The sequence below is a fragment of the Anomaloglossus baeobatrachus genome, chromosome 7 (assembly GCF_048569485.1).
Source record: "Anomaloglossus baeobatrachus isolate aAnoBae1 chromosome 7, aAnoBae1.hap1, whole genome shotgun sequence".
Taxonomy (NCBI): Eukaryota; Metazoa; Chordata; class Amphibia; order Anura; family Aromobatidae; genus Anomaloglossus; species Anomaloglossus baeobatrachus.
The window spans coordinates 277,815,396-277,840,294 of record NC_134359.1 but is presented as its reverse complement, the minus strand read 5'-3'; the positions used below and the strand labels follow the sequence as shown (position 1 = coordinate 277,840,294).

At 51.0% G+C, this 24,899-nt stretch overlaps 1 protein-coding gene across 5 annotated transcripts in view; it reads left to right on the top strand.

The window, feature by feature from the left end:
• LOC142245479 (dynein axonemal assembly factor 8-like) overlaps positions 1-24,899 on the top strand; it is a 145,957-nt gene that overhangs the window by 48,694 nt on the left and 72,364 nt on the right. For all 5 annotated transcript variants that reach the window (XM_075318209.1, XM_075318208.1, XM_075318205.1 and 2 more), the window contains exons 15-20: positions 16,516-16,831; positions 17,038-17,099; positions 17,300-17,454; positions 18,665-18,806; positions 20,213-20,335; positions 21,909-22,100. In XM_075318209.1, the coding sequence (XP_075174324.1) occupies positions 16,516-16,831; positions 17,038-17,099; positions 17,300-17,454; positions 18,665-18,806; positions 20,213-20,335; positions 21,909-22,100 (990 nt within the window). The remainder of the gene's footprint in view (positions 1-16,515; positions 16,832-17,037; positions 17,100-17,299; positions 17,455-18,664; positions 18,807-20,212; positions 20,336-21,908; positions 22,101-24,899) is intronic.

The window sequence follows — 24,899 nt, the reverse complement described above, 5'->3', positions numbered from 1 at the left end:
GCAGCATAATTATGAAAAAGTCGGAGCCTGCAACGATGATACGATAACGACGCTTTTGCGCTCGTTAATCGTATCATCTAGCATTTACACACTACGATCTCGAAAGTGACGCCGGAAGTGCGTCACTTTCGATTTGACCCCACCGACATCGCATGTGCGATGTTGCAACGTGCAAAGCCGCCCTATCTTTGTCTGTCTGTCTCTTTCTCCATCTGTCTCAATCTCTTTCCCAGTCTGTCTATCTCTGTCCCTTTCCCTGTCTATCTAGCTCTGTCACATTCCCTGTCTAGCTATCTCTGTCACTTTCCCTGTCTGTCACTTTCCCTCTCAGTCTGTATCTTTGTCTGTGTCTATCTCTTTGTGTCTGTCTCTTACCCTTTCTGTGTCTGTCTCTTTCCCTGGCTACATTGTGACACGCCAACATTCCATATAAGGGCGTGGCTGCGCATTCTTTTGAAGTTCTGGCTGCACTGTGGCTCCGAGCTCCATTCGCTTTAATGGAGGCAGGTTTTTTGGTGAATAACTGTAAAGCACGAGGTTAAAATTTCCCCTCAAAACATAGCCTATGATGCTCTCGGGGTCCAGAAGTGTGAGTGTGCAAAATGTTGTGGCTGTAGCTGCAACGGTGCGGATGCCAATCCCGGACATACACACACACACACACACACACACACACACACACACACACACACACACACACATTCAGCTTTATATATTAGATATATATAATATAAAATATATATTTCTTTGTCGCTCCATTAGGAGACCCAGACAATTGGGGTTGTATAGCTTCTGCCTCCGGAGGCCACACAAAGTATTACACTTTAAAAAGTGTAACCCCTCCCCTCTGCCTATACACCCTCCCGTGCATCACGGGCTCCTCAGTTTTATGCTTTGTGTTGAAGGAGGCACACATGCACTCATGCTCCCATTTTAGTCAGCAGCAGCTGCTGATTATATCGGATGGAAGAAAAGAGGGCCTCTAACAGGGCCCCCGGCATGCTCCCTTCTCACCCCACTAAGTCGGCGGTGTTGTTAAGGTTGAGGTACCCATTGCGGGTACAAAGGCTGGAGCCACATGCCGTTTTTCCTTCCCCATCCCTTAGGGGCTCTGGGAGAAGTGGGATCCTAACCGGTCACCATTCACTGGGACCGGGCTCCCTCCGCAGCCCCTGGGGGAATCTGACGGACAGGAGACTGAGTATCATCAGGGACAGGGCCCTGCATCTACAGGTACTCTGTGTCCCCTTGGGGACGGTGCATGGAGCACCCTGGCCTCAGACACTGCAGCGACTGCGGTGTTGGTATGAGACCGGGACTACCGCGCCGACCGCACCTGCTTGCCGCCGCGGTTTTAACTTTAGTCCCCGGCTTTTGCGGCCTAGTGCATTAAACTCCCGCCCCCGGGCCTGCCAGTCAGGGGGAAGGGCGGGACGGTCGGTCTGACGCCGACAGTGAGGGCTGGAGCACACGTAGCTGTCCTCCGCCCCCCTCACTAATCACTCTGGGGCCAGATTCCCGCACTTTTGTAGTTACGCCCACGGCTCCCTCCACCCCTGTGAACGCCGACAGCCATGTTTTAAGCACATTCTGCCGGTGGAGAACTTCTGGCTGCATCTCTGGGAGACCCGAGGCAGGGAATCTGGTGGCCACACACCGCTTGAGCGGTCGGTAAGCCACACCCGGTCACCCGGTGCTGGGCCCCATAGAGTGCCGAACTGTATATATATATATATATATATATTATATTGTATACATTTTCTCGGTTCGGCTGTACTGTTAGCTTGTGGCTATATATCCCTCAGTGATCACTCTCCTGGCAGACTACAGCATGTCGTTCACAAGGAGCAAGGGTGCCAAGACACAGGGTTATTTTGCAACCTGTACCTCTTGTGCGGCTATGCTACCTGCAGGTTCCACCTACCTCACTGTGAGCAATGCTCGGGCCCTGTGGCACTCGCTCAGCCGGAGCCTGGGGCACTGGTGGGACCCTCGGCCCAGGTAGAACCGCCGGTTTCCCCTGTCCAGGTGACAGGGACAGAGTTTGCAGTTTTAGCTGAGAAACTCTCTGAGTCACTGTCACAATCCATGGCTCAGTCTATGGACAAATGGTCTGCTAAGATACTAGAAGCCTTGCAGTCCAGACCGGCCCTTACACAGGCCCCGGGCACTGCGGGATCGCCCCCAGGCCCCTCTCGGTCTGCGACGAAGCGTGCGCCTGGGGCGGCCTCTAGTTATTACGTGGAGGACTCCGGCACGGACCGCTGTCCCAGACCGGCTAAGCGGGCTCGATTAGAATCTTCCCCGACTTCATCACACTGTTCGGGGTCTCAGCTTGAGGACTCTCTAGAGGATGAGGCGGAGGTCGCAGCCCAGGACTCTGACCCTGACGTTGCTCTCAATCTTGATACACCTGAAGGGGACGCCATAGTAAATGACCTTATAGCGTCCATCAATCAGGTGCTAGATCTTTCTCCCCCAACTCTACCTATAGAGGAGTCGGCTTCACAGCAGGAGAAGCACCAGTTTAGGTTTCCCAAACGTACTCGGAGTGTTTTCTTTGATCACTCGAACTTCAGAGATGCTGTCCAGAAGCACAGGGCTTTCCCGGACAAGCGCTTTACTAAACGCCTTAATGACACACGTTACCCCTTCCCCTCTGACGTAGTTAAGGGTTGGGCTCAATGTCCCAAGGTGGATCCTCCAGTCTCTAGACTGGCGGCTAGATCCGTAGTGGGTAGCAGGCTGACGGTTCAACGCTCAAGGATGCCACGGACAGGCAGATAGAGCTCCTAATGAAATCCATCTATGAAGCCATAGGCGCGTCCTTTGCCCCAGCCTTTGCAGCAGTGTGGGCACTCCAGGCTATCTCAGCTTGTCTGTCTGAGATTATTGCGGTCACCCGTACCTCGGCTCCGCAAGTAGCGTCTTTGACTTCTCAGGCGTCGGTTTTTTCATCCTACGCCATGAATGCTGTCCTGGACTCGGCTAGCCGTACAGCGGTAGCATCCGCCAATTCGGTGGCAGTCCGCAGGGCCATGTGGCTACGCGAATGGAAGGCAGACTCTGCTTCCAAGAAGTTCTTGACCGGTTTGCCTTTTTCTGGCGACCGATTGTTTGGCGAACATTGGATGAAATTATTAAGCAATCCAAGGGAAAGGACTCGTCCTTACCCCAGCCCAAACCAAAGAGACCTCAGCAACGAAAAAATTCAAGCGAGGTTTCGGTCCTTTCGGCCCTCAGCCAGATCCCAATCCTCCTCGTCCAACAGGCCAAAGAAGAGCCAGAGAAACTCTTCTGCATGGCGGTCTAAGTCACGTCCTCCAAAGACCGCCGGAGGCACCGTCTCCAAGGCGGCCTCCTCATGACTTTCGGCCTCCCCAAACCGCATCCTCGGTCGGTGGCAGGCTCTCCCGCTTTTGCGACGCCTGGTGGCCACATGTCCAAGACCGATGGGTGAGAGACATTCTGTCTCACGGTTACAAGATAGAGTTCAGCTGTCGTCCTCCGACTCGTTTTTTCAGAACATCTCCGCCCCCCGAGCGAACCGTGGCACTTTTTCAGGCGGTGGACACTCTGAAGACAGAAGGAGTTGTGATCCCCGTTCCCCTTCAGGAACGGGGTCGCGGTTTTTACTCCAACCTGTTCGTGGTACCAAAAAAGGACGGTTCATTCCGTCCCGTTTTGGACCTCAAATTGCTCAACAGACATGTGAGAACCAGGCGGTTTCGCATGGAATCCCTCCGCTCTGTCATCGCTTCGATGTCCCAAGGAGACTTCCTAGCATCAATCGACATCAGGGATGCCTATCTCCATGTGCCGATCGCTCCAGAGCATCAACGCTTCCTGCGTTTCGCCATCGGGGACGAACACCTTCAGTTTGTGGCACTGCCTTTCGGCCTGGCGACAGCCCCACGGGTCTTCACCAAGGTCATGGCATCCGTTGTGGCAGTCCTACACTCTCAGGGCCACTCGGTGATCCCGTACTTAGACGATCTCCTAGTCAAGGCACCCTCCCGGGTGGCATGTCAACACAGTCTGACCGTGGCTCTGGAGACTCTCCAGAGGTTCGGGTGGATCATCAATTTCCCAAAGTCAAAATTGACTCCGACCCAATCACTGACTTACCTCGGGATGGAGTTTCATACTCTCTCAGCGATAGTCAAGCTACCGCTGGACAAACAGCGTTCGCTGCAAACAGGGGTGCAATCTCTCCTTCGGGCCCAGTCACACCCCTTGAGGCGCCTCATGCACTTCCTGGGGAAGATGGTGGCAGCAATGGAGGCAGTTCCCTTTGCGCAGTTTCATCTGCGTCCACTCCAATGGGACATTCTCCGCTAATGGGACAAGAGGTCGACGTCCTTAGACAAGAACGTCTCTCTTTCTCTGGCAGCCAAGACCTCTCTTCAGTGGTGGCTTCTTCCCACTTCTCTGTCGAAGGGAAAATCTTTCCTGCCCCCATCCTGGGCTGTGGTCACGACGGACGCGAGTCTGTCAGGGTGGGGAGCGGTTTTTCTCCACCACAAGGCTCAGGGAACCTGGACTCCGACGGAGTCCTCCCTTCAGATCAATGTTCTGGAGATAAGGGCAGTGTATCTAGCCCTAAAAGCGTTCCATCGGTGGCTGGAGGGCAGGCAGATCCGCATACAGTCGGACAACGCCACGGCGGTCGCGTACATCAACCACCAGGGCGGCACTCGCAGTCGTCAAGCCTTCCAAGAAGTTCGGCGGATTCTGCTGTGGGCGGAGGCCACAGCCTCCACCATCTCCGCGGTTCACATCCCGGGCGTAGAAAACTGGGAAGCAGACTTTCTCAGTCGCCAGGGCATGGACGCAGGGGAATGGTCTCTTCACCCGGACGTGTTTCAAGACATCTGTTGCCTCTGGGGAACGCCGGACGTCGATCTAATGGCGTCTCGGCACAACAACAAAGTCCCGGCATTCATGGCACGGTCTCAGGATCACAGAGCTCTGGCGGCGGACGCCTTAGTTCAGGATTGGTCGCAGTTTCGACTGCCTTATGTATTCCCTCCTCTGGCACTGCTGCCCAGAGTGTTGCGCAAGATCAGGTCCGACTGCCGCCGCGCCATCCTCGTCGCTCCAGACTGGCCGAGGAGGTCGTGGTACCCGGACCTGTGGCACCTCACGGTGGGTCAACCGTGGGCGCTCCCAGACCGACCAGACTTGCTGTCTCAAGGGCCATTTTTCCATCTGAATTCTGCGGCCCTCAACCTGACTGTGTGGCCATTGAGTCCTGGCTCCTAGCGTCCTCAGGGTTATCTCAAGAGGTCATTGCCACTATGAGACAGGCCAGGAAACCAACGTCAGCCAAGATCTATCACAGGGCTTGGAGGATCTTCTTAGCCTGGTGCTCTGATAAGGGGTTTACCCCCTGGCCGTTTGCCTTACCCACGTTTCTTTCCTTCCTTCAATCCGGAATGGACAAGGGTTTGTCTCTCGGCTCTCTCAAGGGACAAGTATCGGCGCTTTCCGTGTTTTTTCAAAAGCGTCTAGCCAGGCTTCCGCAGGTCCGCACGTTCCTGCAGGGAGTTTGCCACATAGTCCCACCTTACAAGCGTCCGCTGGAACCCTGGGACCTTAACAGGGTGCTGACGGCTCTTCAGAAACCACCTTTTGAGCCGCTGCGGGATGTCTCTTTATCACGTCTTTCGCAGAAGGTGGCATTTCTAGTGGCAGTTACGTCACTCCGAAGAGTGTCAGAGCTTGCAGCGCTGTCATGCAAAGCCCCCTTCCTGGTATTTCACCAAGATAAGGTGGTTCTGCGTCCGGTCCCGGACTTTCTCCCCAAGGTGGTGTCCCCTTTTCATCTCAATCAGGATATCTCCTTACCTTCATTTTGCCCTCATCCAATTCACCAATGTGAAAAGGATTTGCATTTGTTAGATCTAGTGAGAGCACTCCGGATCTACGTGTCTCGCACGGCGCCACTGCGCCGTTCTGATGCACTCTTTGTCCTTGTCGCTGGCCAGCGTTAGGGGTCGCAGGCTTCCAAGTCAACCTTGGCTCGGTGGATCAAGGAACCGATTTTTGAAGCCTACCGTTCTTCTGGGCTTCCGATTCCTTCAGGGCTGAAAGCCCATTCTACCAGAGCCGTGGGTGCGTCCTGGGCATTGCGGCACCGGGCGACGGCTCAGCAGGTGTGTCAGGCAGCTACCTGGTCTAGTCTGCACACTTTCACGAAACACTATCAAGTGCATACCTATGCTTCGGCGGATGCCAGTCTAGGTAGGCAGGTCCTTCAGACGGCGGTTGCCCACCTGTAAGAGGAGGGCCGTTGTCGGCTCTTTTTATCGGGGTATTCTTTTACCCACCCAGGGACTGCTTTTGGACGTCCCAATTGTCTGGGTCTCCCAATGGAGCGACAAAGAAGAAGGGAATTTTGTTTACTTACCGTAAATTCCTTTTCTTCTAGCTCCTATTGGGAGACCCAGCACCCGCCCCTGTTTCCTTCGGGCTGTTTGTTCTTTTGTGTACACATGTTGTTCATGTTGAATTGTTCTTTGGTTCATGGTTTTCAGTTCTCCGAACATCCTTCGGATTGAATTTACCTTAGACCAATTTATAAGTTTTCTCCTTCCTGCTTTTGCACCAAAACTGAGGAGCCCGTGATGCACGGGAGGGTGTATAGGCAGAGGGGAGGGGTTACACTTTTAAAGTGTAATACTTTGTGTGTCCTCCGGAGCCAGAAGCTATACACCCAATTGTCTGGGTCTCCCAATAGGAGCTAGAAGAAGAAGGGAATTTTGTTTACTTACCGTAAATTCCTTTTCTTCTAGCTCTAATTGGGAGACCCAGACAATTGGGTGTATAGGCTATGCCTCCGGAGGCCGCACAAAGTATTACACTCAAAAGTGTTAAGCCCCTCCCCTTCTGCCTATACACCCCCGTGCTCCCACGGGCTCCTCAGTTTTGGTGCAAAAGCAAGAAGGAGGAAAAAGAATTATAAACTGGTTTAAAGTAACTTCAATCCGAAGGAATATCGGAGAACTGAAACCATTCAACATGAACAACATGTGTACACAAAAAAACAGGGGCGGGTGCTGGGTCTCCCAATTAGAGCTAGAAGAAAAGGAATTTACGGTAAGTAAACAAAATTCCCTTCTTCTTTGTCGCTCTATTGGGAGACCCAGACAATTGGGACGTCCAAAAGCAGTCCCTGGGTGGGTAAAATAATACCTCGTAAGAGAGCCGTAAAACGGCCTCTTCCTACAGGTGGGCAACCGCCGCCTGAAGGACTCGTCTACCTAGGCTGGCATCCGCCGAAGCATAGGTATGCACCTGATAGTGCTTCGTGAAAGTGTGCAGGCTCGACCAGGTAGCCGCCTGACACACCTGCTGAGCCGTAGCCTGGTGCCTCAAAGCCCAGGACGCGCCCACGGCTCTGGTAGAATGGGCCTTCAGCCCTGAGGGAACCGGAAGCCCAGCCGAACGGTAAGCTTCGATAATTGGCTCCTTGATCCACCGAGCCAGGGTTGATTTGGAAGCCTGTGACCCTTTACGCTGGCCAGCGACAAGGACAAAGAGTGCATCCGAGCGGCGCAGGGGCGCCGTACGAGAAATGTAGAGTCTGAGTGCTCTCACCAGATCTAACAAGTGCAAATCCTTTTCACATTGGTGAACTGGATGAGGACAAAAAGAAGGTAAGGAGATATCCTGATTGAGATGAAAGGGGGATACCACCTTAGGGAGAAATTCCGGAACCGGACGCAGAACCACCTTGTCCTGGTGAAACACCAGGAAAGGGGCTTTGCATGACAGCGCTGCTAGCTCAGACACTCTCCGAAGTGAAGTGACTGCTACTAGAAAAACCACTTTCTGCGAAAGGCGTGAGAGAGAAATATCCCTCATTGGCTCGAATGGTGGTTTCTGAAGAACCGTCAGCACCCTGTTCAGATCCCAGGGTTCTAACGGCCGCTTTTAAGGAGGGACGATGTGACAAACCCCCTGCAGGAACGTGCGTACCTGTGGAAGTCTGGCTAGGCGCTTCTGGAAAAACACAGAGAGCGCCGAGACTTGTCCCTTAAGGGAGCCGAGCGACAAACCCTTTTCCAGTCCAGATTGAAGGCAGGACAGAAAAGTGGGCAAAGCAAAAGGCCAGGGAGTAAAACCCTGATCACAGCACCACGACAGGAAAATTTTCCACGTCCTGTGGTAGATCTTGGCGGACGTTGGTTTCCTAGCTTGTCTCATAGTGGCAATGACGTCTTGAGATAACCCTGAAGACGCTAGGATCCAGGACTCAATGGCCACACAGTCAGGTTGAGGGCCGCAAAATTCAGATGGAAAAACGGCCCTTGAGATAGCAAGTCTGGTCGGTCTGGTAGTGCCCACGGTTGGCCGACCGTGAGATGCCACAGATCCGGGTACCACGACCGCCTCGGCCAGTCTGGAGCGACGAGGATGACGCGGCGGCAGTCGGCCCTGATCTTGCGTAACACTCTGGGCAACAGTGCCAGCGGAGGAAACACATAAGGGAGCTGAAACTGCGACCAATCCTGAACTAAGACGTCTGCCGCCAGAGCTCTGGGATCTTGAGACCGTGCCATGAACGCTGGTACCTTGTTGTTGTGCCGGGATGCCATGAGATCGACGTCCGGCACCCCCCAGCGGCAACAGATCTCCTGAAACACGCCCGGGTGAAGGGACCATTCCCCTGCGTCCATGCCCTGGCGACTGAGATAATCTGCTTCCCAGTTTTCCACGCCTGGAATGTGAACTGCGGAGATGGTGGAGGCCGTGGCTTCCACCCACAGTAGAATCCGCCGGACTTCCTTGAAGGCTTGCCGACTGCGTGTGCCGCCTTGGTGGTTGATGTATGCCACCGCTGTGGAATTGTCTGACTGAATTCTGATCTGCTTGCCTTCCAGCCACTGCTGGAACGCTTTCAGGGCAAGATACACTGCCCGTATTTCCAGAACATTGATCTGAAGCGAGGACTCTTGCTGGGTCCACGTACCCTGAGCCCTGTGGTGGAGAAAAACCGCTCCCCACCCTGACAGACTCGCGTCCGTCGTGACCACCTCCCAGGATGGGGGTAGGAAGGATTTCCCTTTCGATAATGAAGTGGGAAGAAGCCACCACCGAAGGGAAGCTTTGGTCGCCTGCGAGAGGGAGACGTTCCTGTCGAGGGACGTCGGCTTCCTGTCCCATTTGCGAAGGATGTCCCATTGAAGAGGACGCAGGTGAAACTGCGCGAAAGGAACTGCCTCCATTGCTGCCACCATCTTCCCCAGGAAGTGCATGAGGCGTCTCAAGGTGTGTGACCGACCTTGAAGGAGAGATTGTACCCCTGTCTGTAGTGACCGCTGCTTGATCAGCGGAAGCTTCACTATCGCTGAGAGGGTATGAAACTCCATGCCAAGGTATGTCAGCGATTGGGCCGGTGTCAGATTTGACTTTGGAAAATTGATGATCCACCCAAAACTCTGGAGAGTCTCCAGGGTAGCGTCGAGGCTGTGTTGGCATGCCTCTAGAGAGGGTGCCTTGATCAACAGATCGTCCAAGTACGGGATCACCGAGTGACCCTGAGAGTGGAGGACCGCTACTACAGTAGCCATAACCTTGGTGAAAACCCGTGGGGCTGTTGCCAGGCCGAACGGCAGTGCCACGAACTGCAGGTGTTCGTTCCCTATGGCGAAGCGCAAGAAGCGCTGGTGCTCTGGAGCAATCGGTACGTGGAGATAAGCATCCTTGATATCGATCGATGCAAGGAAATCTCCCTGGGACATTGAGGCGATGACGGAGCGGAGGGATTCCATCCGGAACCGCCTGGTCTTTACGTGTTTGTTGAGAAGTTTCAGGTCCAGGACAGGTCGAAAAGACCCGTCCTTCTTTGGGACCACAAACAAGTTGGAGTAAAAACCGTGGCCCTGTTGCTGAAGAGGAACAGGGACCACCACTCCTTCTGCCTTCAGAATGCCCAGCGCCTGCAGAAGAGCCTCGGCTCGCTCGGGAGACGGGGATGACCTGAAGAATCGAGTCGGGGGATGAGAGGTGAAGTCTATCTTGTAACCGTGAGACAGAATGTCTCTCACCCAACGGTCTTTTACCCGTGGCAGCCAGGTGTCGCAAAAGCGGGAGAGCCTGCCACCGACCGAGGATGCGGAGTGAGGATGCCGAAAGTCATGAGGAAGCCGCTTTGGTAGCGGCACCTCCGGTGGTCTGTTTAGGACGTGACTTAGACCGCCATGCATCAGAGTTCCTTTGATCTTTCTGAGGCCTTTTGGACGAGGAGAATTGGGACCTGCCCGCGCCCCGAAAGGACCGAAACCTCGACTGCCCCTTCCTCTGTTGGGGTATGTTCGGTTTGGGCTGGGGTAAGGATGTATCCTTTCCCTTGGATTGTTTGATGATTTCATCTAAACGCTCGCCAAACAATCGTTCGCCCGAAATTGGCAAACTGGTTAAGCGCTTTTTGGAAACAGAATCTGCCTTCCATTCCCGCAGCCACATGGCCCTGCGGAGTACCACCGAATTGGCGGCTGCAACCGCCGTACGGCTCGCAGAGTCCAGGATAGCATTAATAGCGTAAGACGCAAATGCCGACGTCTGAGTGGTTATGGACGCCACCTGTGGCGCGGACGTGCGTGTGGCTGCGTCAATTTGCGCTTGACCTGCTGAGATAGCTTGTAGCGCCCATACGGCTGCGAATGCTGGGGCAAAAGAAGCGCCGATAGCTTCATAGATGGATTTCAACCAGAGCTCCATCTGCCTGTCAGTGGCATCTTTGAGTGAAGCCCCATCTTCCACTGCAAGTATGGATCTAGCTGCCAGTCTGGAGATTGGAGGATCCACCTTGGGACACTGAGTCCAACCCATGACCACATCAGGGGGAAAGGGATAACGTGTATCCTTAAGGCGCTTAGAAAAACGCTTATCTGGACAAGCATGGTGATTCTGGACTGCCTCTCTGAAATCAGAGTGGTCCAGAAACATACTCGGTGTACGCTTGGGAAACCTGAAACGGAATTTCTCCTGCTGGGAAGCCGACTCCTCCGCCGGAGGAGCTGAGGGAGAAATATCCAACATACGATTGATGGACGCAATAAGGTCGTTCACTATGGCGTCCCCGTCCGGAGTATCAAGATTGAGAGCGGCCTCAGGATCAGAATCCTGATCAGCTACTTCCGCGTCATCGACCAGCGATTCCCCTCGCTGAGACCCTGAACAATATGATGATGTCGAGGGAAAATCTAAGCGAGCTCGCTTAGTCGGTCTGGGGCTGGGGTCTGTGTCAGAACCCTCAGCTTGGGATCCATGAGATACCCCGGGAGGACATTGTTGGTCCAGCTGAGGTGGGCCCGGGAACAAAGAATCAACAGAGTCCCTGTGCTGAGACACCGGCCTGGACTGCAAGGCTTCTAGTATCTTAGCCATAGTCTCAGAGAGATTTGCAAACTCCGTCCCTGTCACCTGAACAGTGTTAGCAGGTGGCTCCCCCTGGGCCCCCCCTAGCAGAGGCTCTGGCTGAGCAAGTGCCACAGGGGCCGAACAGTGCAGACAATGAGGGTCAGTGGAACCTGCCGGTAGCGGGGTCGTACATGCGGCGCAGGCAACATAATAAGCCTGTGTTTTGGCACCCCTGCCTTTCGTGGGCGCCATGCTATTATCTTCCCTGAGCAACACAATAGGGTATATAGCCAGAAATCAACTGTGCACTATACAGTGTAAAATAAACATATAATGTTACACTACTGCACAATGGGGCTAGCACCACAGGTGCTGCTTACCACCCGCTTAAAGCGGTTGTGAGGCCACCAGAGTCCCTGCCTGGGTCTCCCAGATTTTGTCCCCCTCTGCAGCGTCCGAGGAGCTGACAGGAATGCGTCCTGAGGAGAGGAGGGAGCCGTGGGCGTGACCCAGAAAGAGCGGGAACTGGTGCCTGCACTGTGCACAGTGAGGGGAGTGGAGTATGCAAAGCATGCTCCAGCCCTCAGTGCTGCTCGTTCTATGCAGCGTCCCGCCCTTCCCCTGCCTGTCAGGGCTATGGGCGGGAGGAAAGGAAACTAGGCCGCAAAAAGCCGGGGACTCTAGTAATAAACGCGGCCGCCGTAAAAGCGCGGCCGGCGTGGAAGTCCCCGGCGCACTACAAGTCCCAGCCGCACCGCAGTATTTCCAAGGCAGCGGCGGTCAATGCGGCAGTCCCTATACATAAACACACTCAGCAACGCTGAGTGTGTAATGGCACATATTAACCCAGTCAGCTCCGCGGTCCCCGGTGCACTAGCACACCCAGCAAAGCTGGAGTGTTGCTGTGCGCGGTCCCCACGGGGACACAGAGTACCTCCAAGTAGCAGGGCCATGTCCCTGAACGATACCCGGCTCCTATCCAGCAGGCTCCACAGGAGTTGTGGATGAAGCACGGTCTCATGTGCCTGAAGACCGATAGGATCCCACTTCCACCAGAACCCTGAGGGGGATGGGGAAGGAAAAACAGCATGTGGGCTCCAGCCTCCGTACCCGCAATGGATACCTCAACCTTACAACACCGCCGACAAGAGTGGGGTGAGAAGGGAGCATGCTGGGGGCCCTATATTGGCCCACTTTTCTTCCATCCGACATGGTCAGCAGCTGCTGCTGACCAATCTGTGGAGCTGTGCGTGCGTGTCTGACCTCCTTCGCACAAAGCAAAAAACTGAGGAGCCCGTGGGAGCACGGGGGTGTATAGGCAGAAGGGGAGGGGCTTAACACTTTTGAGTGTAATACTTTGTGCGGCCTCCGGAGGCATAGCCTATACACCCAATTGTCTGGGTCTCCCAATAGAGCGACAAAGAAAAGGAATTTACGGTAAGTAAACAAAATTCCCTTCATTTCGTTTTATAAGACGCACCGGATTATAAGACGCACCCCAAATTTAGAGATAAAGGTACACAAAAAAAAAATGTCTTATACTCCGGTGGTGTTGTCTTACCAGAGGGGGGCAGCAGTGGTGGTGAAGTGGGGTCACAGGAGGCAGAGGTTGTGCTGGCAGCGGCGGTCAGTGGTGGCAGCGGCAGGTCAGTAGGGATAGCTGCAGTGGCGGCTCAGTGGTAGCACTGGCGGTGAAAGCTCAGTGGTGGCAGCGGCGGTGACGGCTCAGTGGTGGCAGCGGCAGTGACGGCTCAGTGGTGGCCGCGGCGGTGACGGCTCAGTGGTGGCCGCGGCGGTGACGGCTCAGTGGTGGAGCAGGCTGGTGCGGTGTGTCCCACTGTGTCCGCGGTCCCGATTCAAGTGATGGCGCCCGGAGCGGCACATGCACAGATGGAGCTCTCATCCAAGGGCTCCATCTGTGCACGCGCTGACACCCGGCACCATCATTTGAAACTGGACCGCGGACATACTGGGACACCCGCCGCACAGCCACTGCAGGCCGTCCGCCCGCCCAGCCGCACAGAGAAGCAGCTGGCCGCCGGGACAGAGAGGCACCCGGACGCCCGCACGCACCCGGACACCCGCGCAGACAGCCCCACCGGCAGGCTATATAGAGATATAGATATAGATTAATATAGATATAGATTAATATATATATATATATATATATATATATATATATATATATATATATATATATATATATATATATATATATATATATATATATATATATTTTTACAGTACAGACCAAACGTTTGGACACACCTCATTCACAGAGTTTTCTTTTCAGGACGCTGAAAATTGTAGATTCACATTGAAGGCTTCAAAACAATTAATTAAAACATGTGGAATGAAATACTTAAAAAAATATGTCTTATATTTTAGATTCTTCAATGTAGCCCCCTTTTGCTTTGATTACTGCTTTGCACACTCTTGGCATTCTCTTGATGAGCTTCAAGAGGTAGTCACCGGAAATGGTTTTCCAACAGTCTTGAAGGAGTTCCCAGAGATGCTTAGCACTTGTTGGCCCTTTTGCCTTCACTCTGCGGTCCAGCTCACCCCAAACCATCTCGATTGGGTTCAGGTCTGGTGACTGTGGAGCCAGGTCATCTGGTGTAGCACCCCATCACTCTCCTTCTTAGTCAAATAGCCCTTACACAGCCTGGAGGTGTGTTTGGTGTCATTGTCCTGTTGAAAAATAAATGATGGTCCAACTAAATGCAAACCGGATGGAATAGCATGCCGCTGCAAGATGCTGTGGTAGCCATGCTGGTTCAGTATGCCTTCAATTATGAATAAATCTCCAACCGTGTCACCAGCAAAGCACCCCCCCCCCCCCCACCCACACCATCACACCTCCTCCTCCATGCTTCACGGTGGGAACCAGCCATGTAGAGTCCATCCGTTCACCTTTTCTACAAAGACACGGTGGTTGGGTCCAAAGATCTCAAATTTGGACTCCTCAGACCAAAGCACAGATTTCCACTGGTCTAATGTCCATTCCTTGTGTTCTTTAGCCCAAACAAGTCTCTTCTGCTTGTTGCCTGTCCTTAGCAGTGGTTTCCTAGCAGCTATTTTACCATGAAGGCTGCTGCACAAAGTCTCCTCTTAACAGTTGTTCTACAGATGGGAAGGTGTGTCCAAACTTTTGGTTGGTACTGTGTGTGTGTATGTATGTATGTATGTATGTATGTATGTATGTATGTATATATATATATGTATATGTGTATATATATATACACATATACACATATACATATGCACCAAATAGCCTCAATGATCTGGAAAATTTAGAGAGATCCCCAGTCTAACCATCATCCTATTATCCTACTGTGAGGGGCACTGCCACTAGGGATCCCACTACTATGTAGGAGGTACTTGGTCTGTACAATGTTAGGTAGGTGTCACATCCACATCAGTCAACGATACAAGGTCCCCAGCAGAACATTGCCCAACACGTGGCCTCCACCATCTTGTCTTCTTCCCATTGTCCAGTCCTGGTGCCATCTCTTCCCAGGGAAGTGATGCACGCACCGTCCGTCCACATGATGGTAAAATGAGGTTCATCAGACCATTATTACTGGTCCAGTCCTGATGCTCATACGCTCAGTGTAGATGGTGGACAGAGGTCAGGAATGGGCGCTCTGACCAGTCTGTAGCTGCCCGACCTTATACACCGCAATCTGCGATGCTATGCGTGTTGTGACTCCTTTGTATCACAGACAGCAGTAACAGTATTTAGCAATTTATGCTACTGTAGCGCTCCAGACAGACGAGCCCTCACTCTTCACACATCAAGGAGCCTTCGGTGCTCATATTCCTGTTTTACAGTTTTTTGGTCGTCCTTCCTTGAGCCACTTTTGGAGTTACTAATTACTATATACCGACAACATCCCACAAGATCTGCCGTGTACCGAGAACACCCCACAAGATCTGCCGTGTACCGACAACACTCCACAAGATCTGCCGTGTACCGACAACACTCCACAAGATCTGCCGTGTACCGACAACACTCCACAAGATCTGCCGTGTACCGAGAACACCCCACAAGATCTGCCGTGTACCGAGAACACCCCACAAGATCTGCCGTGTACCGACAACACTCCACAAGATCTGCCGTGTACCGAGAACACCCCACAAGATCTGCCGTGTACCGACAACACCCCACAAGATCTGCCGTGTACCGACAACACCCCACAAGATCTGCCGTGTACCGACAACACTCCACAAGATCTGCCGTGTACCGACAACACTCCACAAGATCTGCCGTGTACCGACAACACTCCACAAGATCTGCCGTGTACCGACAACACTCCACAAGATCTGCCGTGTACCGACAACACTCCACAAGATCTGCCGTGTACCGACAACACTCCACAAGATCTGCCGTGTACCGACAACATCCCACAAGATCTGCCGTGTACCGACAACATCCCACAAGATCTGCCGTGTACCGACAACACCCCACAAGATCTGCCGTGTACCGACAACACCCCACAAGATCTGCCGTGTACCGACAACACCCCACAAGATCTGCCGTGTACCGACAACACCCCACAAGATCTGCCGTGTACCGACAACACTCCACAAGATCTGCCGTGTACCGACAACACTCCACAAGATCTGCCGTGTACCGACAACACTCCACAAGATCTGTCGTGTACCGACAACACCCCACAAGATCCGCCGTGGACCGAGAACACTCCACAAGATCCGCCGTGTACCGAGAACACTCCACAAGATCCGCCGTGTACCGAGAACACTCCACAAGATCCGCCATGTACAGAGAACACCACACAAGCCCTGCGATATACAGGGAACACACCACAAGATCCTCTATATACCAGGAACATCCTGTAGGACTTTCCGTATACCGGGAACACCCCACAAGACCTGCCGTATACCGGGGACACCCCACAAGACCTGCCGTATACCGGGGACACCCCACAAGATCCTCAGTGTACCAGGAACACCCTGTAGGACCTGCCATATAGCGGGAACACCCAAAAAGACCTGCCATATACTGGGAACACCACCCAAGACCTGCTGTATACCAGGAACGCCCTGTAGGACCTTCCATATGTCAGTGTATATATACAGCATGTATCTACTATGTATTTCTATTTCTCCTTCTCTTTCCAGATGTCATCCCTCCTTCCTATAGCCGAGGTGATGCTGAGATCCTCCCCGTCGTGGCTATGGCACTTCGCGGCTTCCACGCTTTGAAGACTTGGGAAGACATATCGGGCCCTTGTGATCCACAGCTCGCCCGTCAGACAGACCAGAGCTCACTGAGCGCCCTCTATGGGCTCATAAAGGAATATCCCCTCCTCCATTATTCCCGCACCTCAGGCAACATAACCAGTGACCTGAGTGTTTGGTTTGGGGGTAGAATCCCCAGTAATGGCGTCCTCAGTACTAGAATTTCGTGTTCATCAGGACGGAGCGTGCCGCCCAGGTAAGAAGGGATCATCTTCTGTTATTATGTGAATTTTTTTTAGTAATTTTATTATATATATATATATATATATATATATATATATATATATATATATATATATATATATATATATATATATATATATATATATATATATATATAGAGAGAGATATCTATCTATCTATCTATATATATATATATATATATAATATATTTATATTTAGATCTCTGGGTCCGACTGAAAATCAATGCGGCCTTCCTGCTCTTCTGACAGCGACCACGAGGGGTAAGTCAGACAATGAGCGGCTTCCTTCGCTTTATGGTACCACAAGGGTCTCTAAGCTGTTGCCTATCACTGCGTTGGCATGCTGGGAGTTGGAGTTCTGCACCAGCTGGATGCAGCCGTGTAGTGTAGAAATGAAAAATGGCTGCCACGTTGTGTGCCAGAACAGATATCACCTTATATCGATCCATCGGCCCCTACAGGTGACGTTTTTCTGGTCGTCTCTCCTGTTGTACCACCATGCGCTTACGGGGATTTGATTGACACCTGCTGCCGGCGAGGATTCGCCATTCTTGGTATCCGACGCCTTCGCCTCGCTGCAAAACATGGAGCCATGATGAACATGTCTGCTGTACAGGTATGATGTTTAGCATTTGCAAATATTGCCCTGCGCTCTAAATGCTCATTCAGCTGACCCTCCTATATACACATGCACGATCGACTTGGCTGAGTGTGCATGTGTTGTTGATGGCGGCTGCCTATGTTCCATGAAAACATGGCATTGGGCATGTTGACGTCCAATCTGCCTGATCGCTCCAACCCTGATCTCTGCCATGTATGTAACATACATGAGCATCCTTAAAGGGATTGTCCAGTGGAGACAAGCATATTCTGTGAAGGTGGCCTGAGCTATAGCTTGTTTGTTTAAACGTAATAAGAATATCTGTGTATGTAAATAATCAAAATATAGATGTAGTAGCATAATTATCTGTCTGTCTATGTAGCAATTGCACAGACCTATAATATAATTCAAAGCTGTATAGTCATGAAAGGGTTACCAAGAATAAGTGAACAGATGTACAAACGATGGAAGTCTTTTAATGATGAGTAAAGGTCTTATCAGTAGTGTTTACACATTTTAACGAACAAAGATGTGTTTCATAACATGCTGAGCGAAATTAAGGAGTGGAATACTCCTTACTCCCTGTTTAGCTTCAAGGCCGAAGTGGCATTTTTGTATAATTAAGTTTCTTTCAAAATACACGAGTCAGTGGATGACACTGGCTGAAGGAGAGAACATGTCTGTGTGTTCATTGTCTGATACATGATATATCGGCACTGATATACAGCTAATACGTCTAAGCAGTCTTCACCCAAAATTCCTCCCTTGACAATACAATTAAAGGGGATGTCCACAGGATAGGTGATAACATATTGATCATGGGGGACCCACACGATCGGCATTACTGGGGAATGTTTTAGGTTTTTTTTCCCCCCCGTTACAAAACGGAGCGGCAGGTTGGACGCCCGGCCACTGCTCCATTCATTGTCTATGGGACTGATAGAAAAATCCCAAGGGCAGCGCTCGGCAGCTCCACAGTGACTGACTGAATGAATGAATGGAGTTAAAAGTATAAAAGTACCCACTTCTGCTGACTGTGGACCCCAGCGGTCAGACAACCTATAGATAGGGGCAACCCCTTTAACTGGCTTTTTGCTGGGCCCAGGAACTGATGTGACTGCTGTCTGTGTACTGCACTACAGAATATGTTGGTGTTACCCTGGGGACAGAGTGGACTTTTGGCTGATGTTCGTGTTCCCATATGTGCTGTCTGACTTTATTGCAGGTGCTTTTTTTCTGCCCCAATAAACCATCATCCCCACCAGAGCAGAAGCGGAACGCCTCCGTTCCTGCAACGCATCTCCACTGCTTACTGCTCCTCCTGCGGAAGGAGAACGCCGGACATCATACAGCCGCTCTTCTCCAAGGTGACAGCCTTATAAGTGTACTAATCAAACATGGCCGATCCTTCTCCCCCCCCCCCCACCTATACATTAGACAGTTGTCTGGTCACAGTATTAGCTCATCTAACTAATTGATTGGAGGAAGTGTGACTACAAGGTTTGTTTGTAGTCTGTTACCATGGAGATGCATAATTCTGCATAGGAGCTGTATATGTCGCGGGCGGAGGGGCCACGCTCGCTACGCTCGAGTACGCGGCTGCTGCTGCTCGGTGGCTCGAGCAGTGGGCCGGACCCGGGGCCTCGAGCAGCGCTCCTCGCCCACGAGTGAAAAGGGGGTGGTTTGTTTTGGGGAGATAGTCCGTGACGCCACCCACGGGTCGTGGTGATAAAGGGCACCACCGCTGCTGGTGACGGGGATCCTGGGAGCGATGGCAGGGAGCAGCTACGATGTTGTCCCCTCCGTGGGTAGGGGTTGGTGATCCCGGGGGCCCGGTTGTGGAATGGGGAGGCTGGATGGCTGGGGTGCAGGGTTGCAGGGGCAGCGCGGCGCGGTGCCGGATGGCACTGTGGTACTCACTCAGGCACAAATTCACAGAGTCTCTGGTAAACCAAACGGCTGGATGGACGGGTCCCGCAGCCGGCTGCAGTGTCTTTGCTCTCCCCGGACAGGTGATTGTGGCTGTCTTTCCCTGCACCTGTGTAGAATGTGTTGACTCCGATGGCTTCCCAACGGTAGTCCACTCCCTGGCGTGTAGGTACCGAAGGAGCCCGTGTTGCCCGCAGGCGTTGGCCTTGGATTTCTAGCCTATGGCGGTGGCTGTGTATCCTCACAGTGTGGACTGTTGCCTTCTGATGGGTCTTGGGTGTTAGGAAACCCCTGGGGTTCCGGTCACTCTCGGATTTGACCGTTGTTGGCGGCTTCAAGCCTAGTCCAAGCCTTTGTGCTTAGCTTCACTCCGCTCCCCGGTTCGGTACCGGCGGGCCACCGCCCGACCCCGGTCCTATGGTTCCGCAGAGGTCCACTAACTCCTGCAGACGGCCACCACCGTCTGCCGACCTTGCTGTTTTTTTCTGGGTCCCTACCCAGACACCGACAGTTCTCTACTCCTCACTCTACCACTGTCTACTCAATTCTGTCTCTTTTCCCGCCTCCAGACCTGTGAACTCCTCGGTGGGTGGGGCCAACCGCCTGGCTCCGCCCCACCTGGTGTGGACATCAGACCCTGGAGGGAGGCAACAAGGGTTTTGTTTGACTGGTGTTAACTATCCAGGGGAGGGGGTGTGTGTGGTGTCATGTCTGTGACTACCTGGCTAGTCCAGGGCGTCACATATACACAAAAGGATAGCTTTAGCTCTGTTCACTTTTCATCTGCAGGAGAGTGGCCTATAGCTGATGTAGAGTGATCACTTAACGCTTTTCTTTCCTCCAGGATTGATGAATGACCTGGCTGAACAGGGTCTCCTGGTTGTCCTCCGTGCTAGCACACCTCATCTAGATCGCACTTTGTGCTTCCATGTGGTGCCTTTTACCGACAATCTGCTGCAAAGCCTGGGTAAGATGTGGTCAGGATGCATTGCATGGTCAGAAATCAGTTTAGAGTGATGGTGAGGGAGAGGAGGGGGATGCAGCTGCACATTCCTACTTTTTTTTTCTTTTTTTTTTTGTGCCTGCAAATCGGAGCAGACGTAGGGAGACATCAGATTATTTCTGAGGGATTTAGGATGCGTGCGCTGCAGGAGACGCCACCAAAGGACGGCAAATATCAGATGGAGGAAAGTGATCCGGATTTGTGCGGGTTGGACCTTTCTGGTTGTTTAACCCCTTCACAACCGAGGACGTTACTGTACTTCCTAAATCATGAAGGGGTGATCACCTCCGGCTGCTGCGGTGATCCCTGCACATCTGCTGATTTGAACAGCTGACATGGGCGCTAATTAACCCCTTAAATCGTGCAGTTTAAATGTGACAGCACGATGTCCAGCGCCGTAGTGGCCAACGCACCTTTCCCCACTGACATCGGAGGCCCTGTGACGCGATCACAGGGAGCCGATGGTAGCATAGGGTCATGTGATGACTCCTGTCACTATCATGGTGTCCAGGCTGTAACAGAAACGCAGCATTTCTGCTGATCAGAGCTGTACTGTTCTGATCAGGAGAAATGAATGAGCGATCAGACCGCTGATCCTAATAATCCCCTAGGGGGACTAGGAAAATAAAAAAAAAAAAAAAATTAAAAAATACCCCTAAAAGTTCAAATCACCGCCCCCCCCCCATTTGCCCCATTGAAAATTAAAGGGTTGAAAAATGTAAAAAAAAAAAAAAAAATTTAAAAAATATACTCATATTTGGTATCGCCGTGTTCAGAAGCCCCCGATCTATGAAAATATAAAATCAATTAATCTGATCGGTAAACGTCATAGCGGGAAAAAAAATTCCAACCGTCAAAACTACGTTTTGCAATAACAGGCGATCAAAGCGTAGCATCTGCACAAAAATGCTACCGTAAAAAATGGCAGCTCAAGATGCAGAAAATAAGCAGTCACTGAGCCCCCAGGTCCCGAAAAATGAAAACGCTACGAGTCGCGGAAAATGGCGCAAAAAGTGCTCAATTTTTTTTTTTTTAGGGAAATTTCTGAATTTTTTTTAACCCCTTAGATAACAGTAAACCTTATACATGTTTGGTGTCTACAAACTCGCATCGACCTCAGGCATCACATCCACACATCAATTTTACCATATAGTAAAATCAGTGAATAAAATACCCCAATAACAATCATGTATCACACTTTTTTTTTTGGAGTCTTTCCGCAGTTGGAATTTTTTTTGCCGTTTTTCAGTAATTTATATGGTTTCATTTAAAAGTACAACTCGTCCTGCAAAAAAAAAAAGCCCTCATATGGCAATGTTACGGCTCTCGGAAGAAGGGGAGCAAAACAACCACCTGGAAAATCACCCGGGGGGGGGGAAGGTGCCTCTAGATCCACACACAGCCTTGTCCTTATTGAATCATATGAATGGACGGGTCACTGTCTTTTACAAAGTCAGCACACTCTGCTTCTGCTGCTTTCGTCATTCTCACCATCTGAAATGGGCACGTGTTCTGGGTTGGTTTTTTTTTTGGGCAGGTGGCACCTTCCACTCCGTCCCAGACTCCGGCACCGTGTGGCACATGCAGTCCAGGAGACCTTTCAGTTTTGACCCGGAAGTGGAACAAGTGGTGGTCCTTACTATTAGCGGCAGGAAGACCCTGCAGAAAGCTGGACACGTCCTCCGTCACATACTGCGGCCAAAGCCTAAAACGCAAGAGTCAACGCCAGGTAAGAATGAGTATATGTCCAGTCCGGTATGTCATCCATGATGGCTGAAGACCAAAAAATGTAACCACGGCTCAGGGGCCATACAGCTATATCCACCACGACACGTAAAGATCGCTTGTCTTTTCCGGAGCGGATCGACCTGGCGGTATTTTTTTTGTTTTTGTTTTTTTTTTGTGTATGTGCTATTGCGTCTACTAAACAGAACAGCGATGGATTTCTTCCTTCCGTTGTCTCTTTAGCTCATAATCCGCCTTGTCCTTAAAGGATAAATGGTGTTACATTTCTTCCATCCTTTCTCTCCTTCGCTGCAGCTCATCCGGTATATTTTCTAATCCATAGAATAATCAATAGTCTGATTGGTGATAATGTCATCATCCTCTTACCATCAATTATATAGAGTGTGCAATTCACGAATGTGCCACTAGGTGGCAGCAGACACATTGCAATAAATAGATTTATTCTCCTATGTATCGGCCGGATTTAATGGTAAATGCAATAAATACACATCGGAGTGAAGTATATAAACTCCTCCATAAGGCAGGACAGCAAATAATCACATTTATTTATTGCCATGGCTTAAAGGGATATGTTATATCGCTATGATATGCCATCACTGTATGATCGGTGGACATCTGACCTCTGGGACCCCCACTGAGAAGGAAAGGAGCATAGCACCGATTGTGTACAATTCATTGCACAGCAGTATTTTTATCACTCACTTCGCCGGAAATTGCATCCGACCTCATTGACTTGAATGGGGCTGCAGATCAATTCCTTGCACAACGGGTGGTCTTGCAAAGTGAGCATTACATCAGCATTGCATCCCCTTCCTTCTCAGGATCAGTAGGGGGTCCAGGAGTCAGATCTCCACTGATTTAGAAGGTGATGGCTTATCCCATCAATATGCCTCCCCTTTCTAAGATGGGAATTCTCTTTTAATATGGCTGATTCTGGTTCGTACAGTTAGACACTTGTCTGCCAGTGAAAATGATACCTTAATTGTAGAGATCCGATGAGCCATTCATGAGATATCGAGTGTAGAAGAGATATGCAAATCAAGGCTGCAAGTGCACCAGGGGCATGTCGGTGAACTTGAAGAATCAGTGATGACACGCCCCCAGCCTGATTTGCATATAACTTCTACACTAGATTTCTCATGACTAGATTATCGGATTTGTACAAAAAAGGTATCATTTTTATTGGGGGACAAGCGCCTACACAGCCCACCACTACTCCCATATTTAAAAATGTGCTGACTGTTACCCTTTAAATTTCAGTATCTGTTAGAACTGAATACCAGATCTCCCATCTGATATATTAGATCATCAGACAGTCCTGGAAGTAAGTGCTTATCATGGAAGGAGGATCCGGTGACTTTTTGGGCATGACACCCAATAATAATAATATTTATTCATTTATATAGTGCTGTTAATTCCACAGCGCTTTACATACATTGGCAACACTGTCCCCATTGGGGCTCACAATCTAAATGACTGCCAACGATCGCAGAATGGTGAAGCTATGTGACAACATAAAGTGAATTTTGTGCTGCGATGTAGCATGTCCATACTGCGATTTTTGGACACACTTCATGTTTTGCCCCCCAAAGTTGCCTTATACCCCCAGCTTAAGAGTGAAGAAACTTCCAGAACACGGCCGAAAAGTAATATATTAATACAAAATCTGTTGATCTTTACTTTTCACCGTCCCTGGCGCTATCAGATCCACCTCGGTTGTCGTAAATACAGTCATAACCTTGGACACCGCGTCCAAACAACCAAAAAAAAAAAAGTTGGTTCCTGTCACAGATGTCCTTGCCGGACGGACAGAAGTGATTTTTCATGGCTGTCATTTTCCGATATTAATATATCTCATAGATGTAATCTGCAGAGTGACTGCTCCGGTATCTGAAAAGTGACCCTGCATTTACCATGTGTCTGCGAAGAAGACAAAAGCATTAATAATATGGATTATTTTCCTAATATTCCGGGTAAGGTTCCAGTGCATCTTTTCCGCTATTGTCCCCCCCCCAAATTTTCAGCTGCTGGTTGCACCACTAGAGGGCGAGCTGTGGGCCGCTATATACCCCAATAGGAGCCAGACACATATCTCCCTCTAGTGGTGGCAACAGGTAAAGATAGACAGGACTGAGATGCATTTTTTTTTAAAGGTGCACACTTCTTAAAGGGTTATTCCTCCAAAAACGTGTGATGTCACAGCAGCATGCCTGAGTGATACCCATGTGTGATGTCACAGCAGCATGCCTGAGTGATACCCATGTGTGATGTCACAGCAGCATGCCTGAGTGATACCCATGTGTGATGTCACAGCAGCATGCCTGAGTGATACCTATGTGTGATGTCACAGCAGCATGCCTGAGTGATACCTATGTGTGATGTCACAGCAGCATGCCTGAGTGATACCCATGTGTGATGTCACAGCAGCATGCCTGAGTGATACCTATGTGTGATGTCACAGCAGCATGCCTGAGTGATACCCATGTGTGATGTCACAGCAGCATGCCTGAGTGATACCCATGTGTGATGTCACAGCAGCATGCCTGAGTGATACCTATGTGTGATGTCACAGCTGCATGCCTGAGTGATACCTATGTGTGATGTCACAGCTGCATGCCTGAGTGATACCTATGTGTAATGTCACAGCAGCATGCCTGAGTGATACCCATGTGTGATGTCACAGCAGCATGCCTGAGTGATACCCATGTGTGATGTCACAGCAGCATGCCTGAGTGATACCTATGTGTGATGTCACAGCTGCATGCCTGAGTGATACCTATGT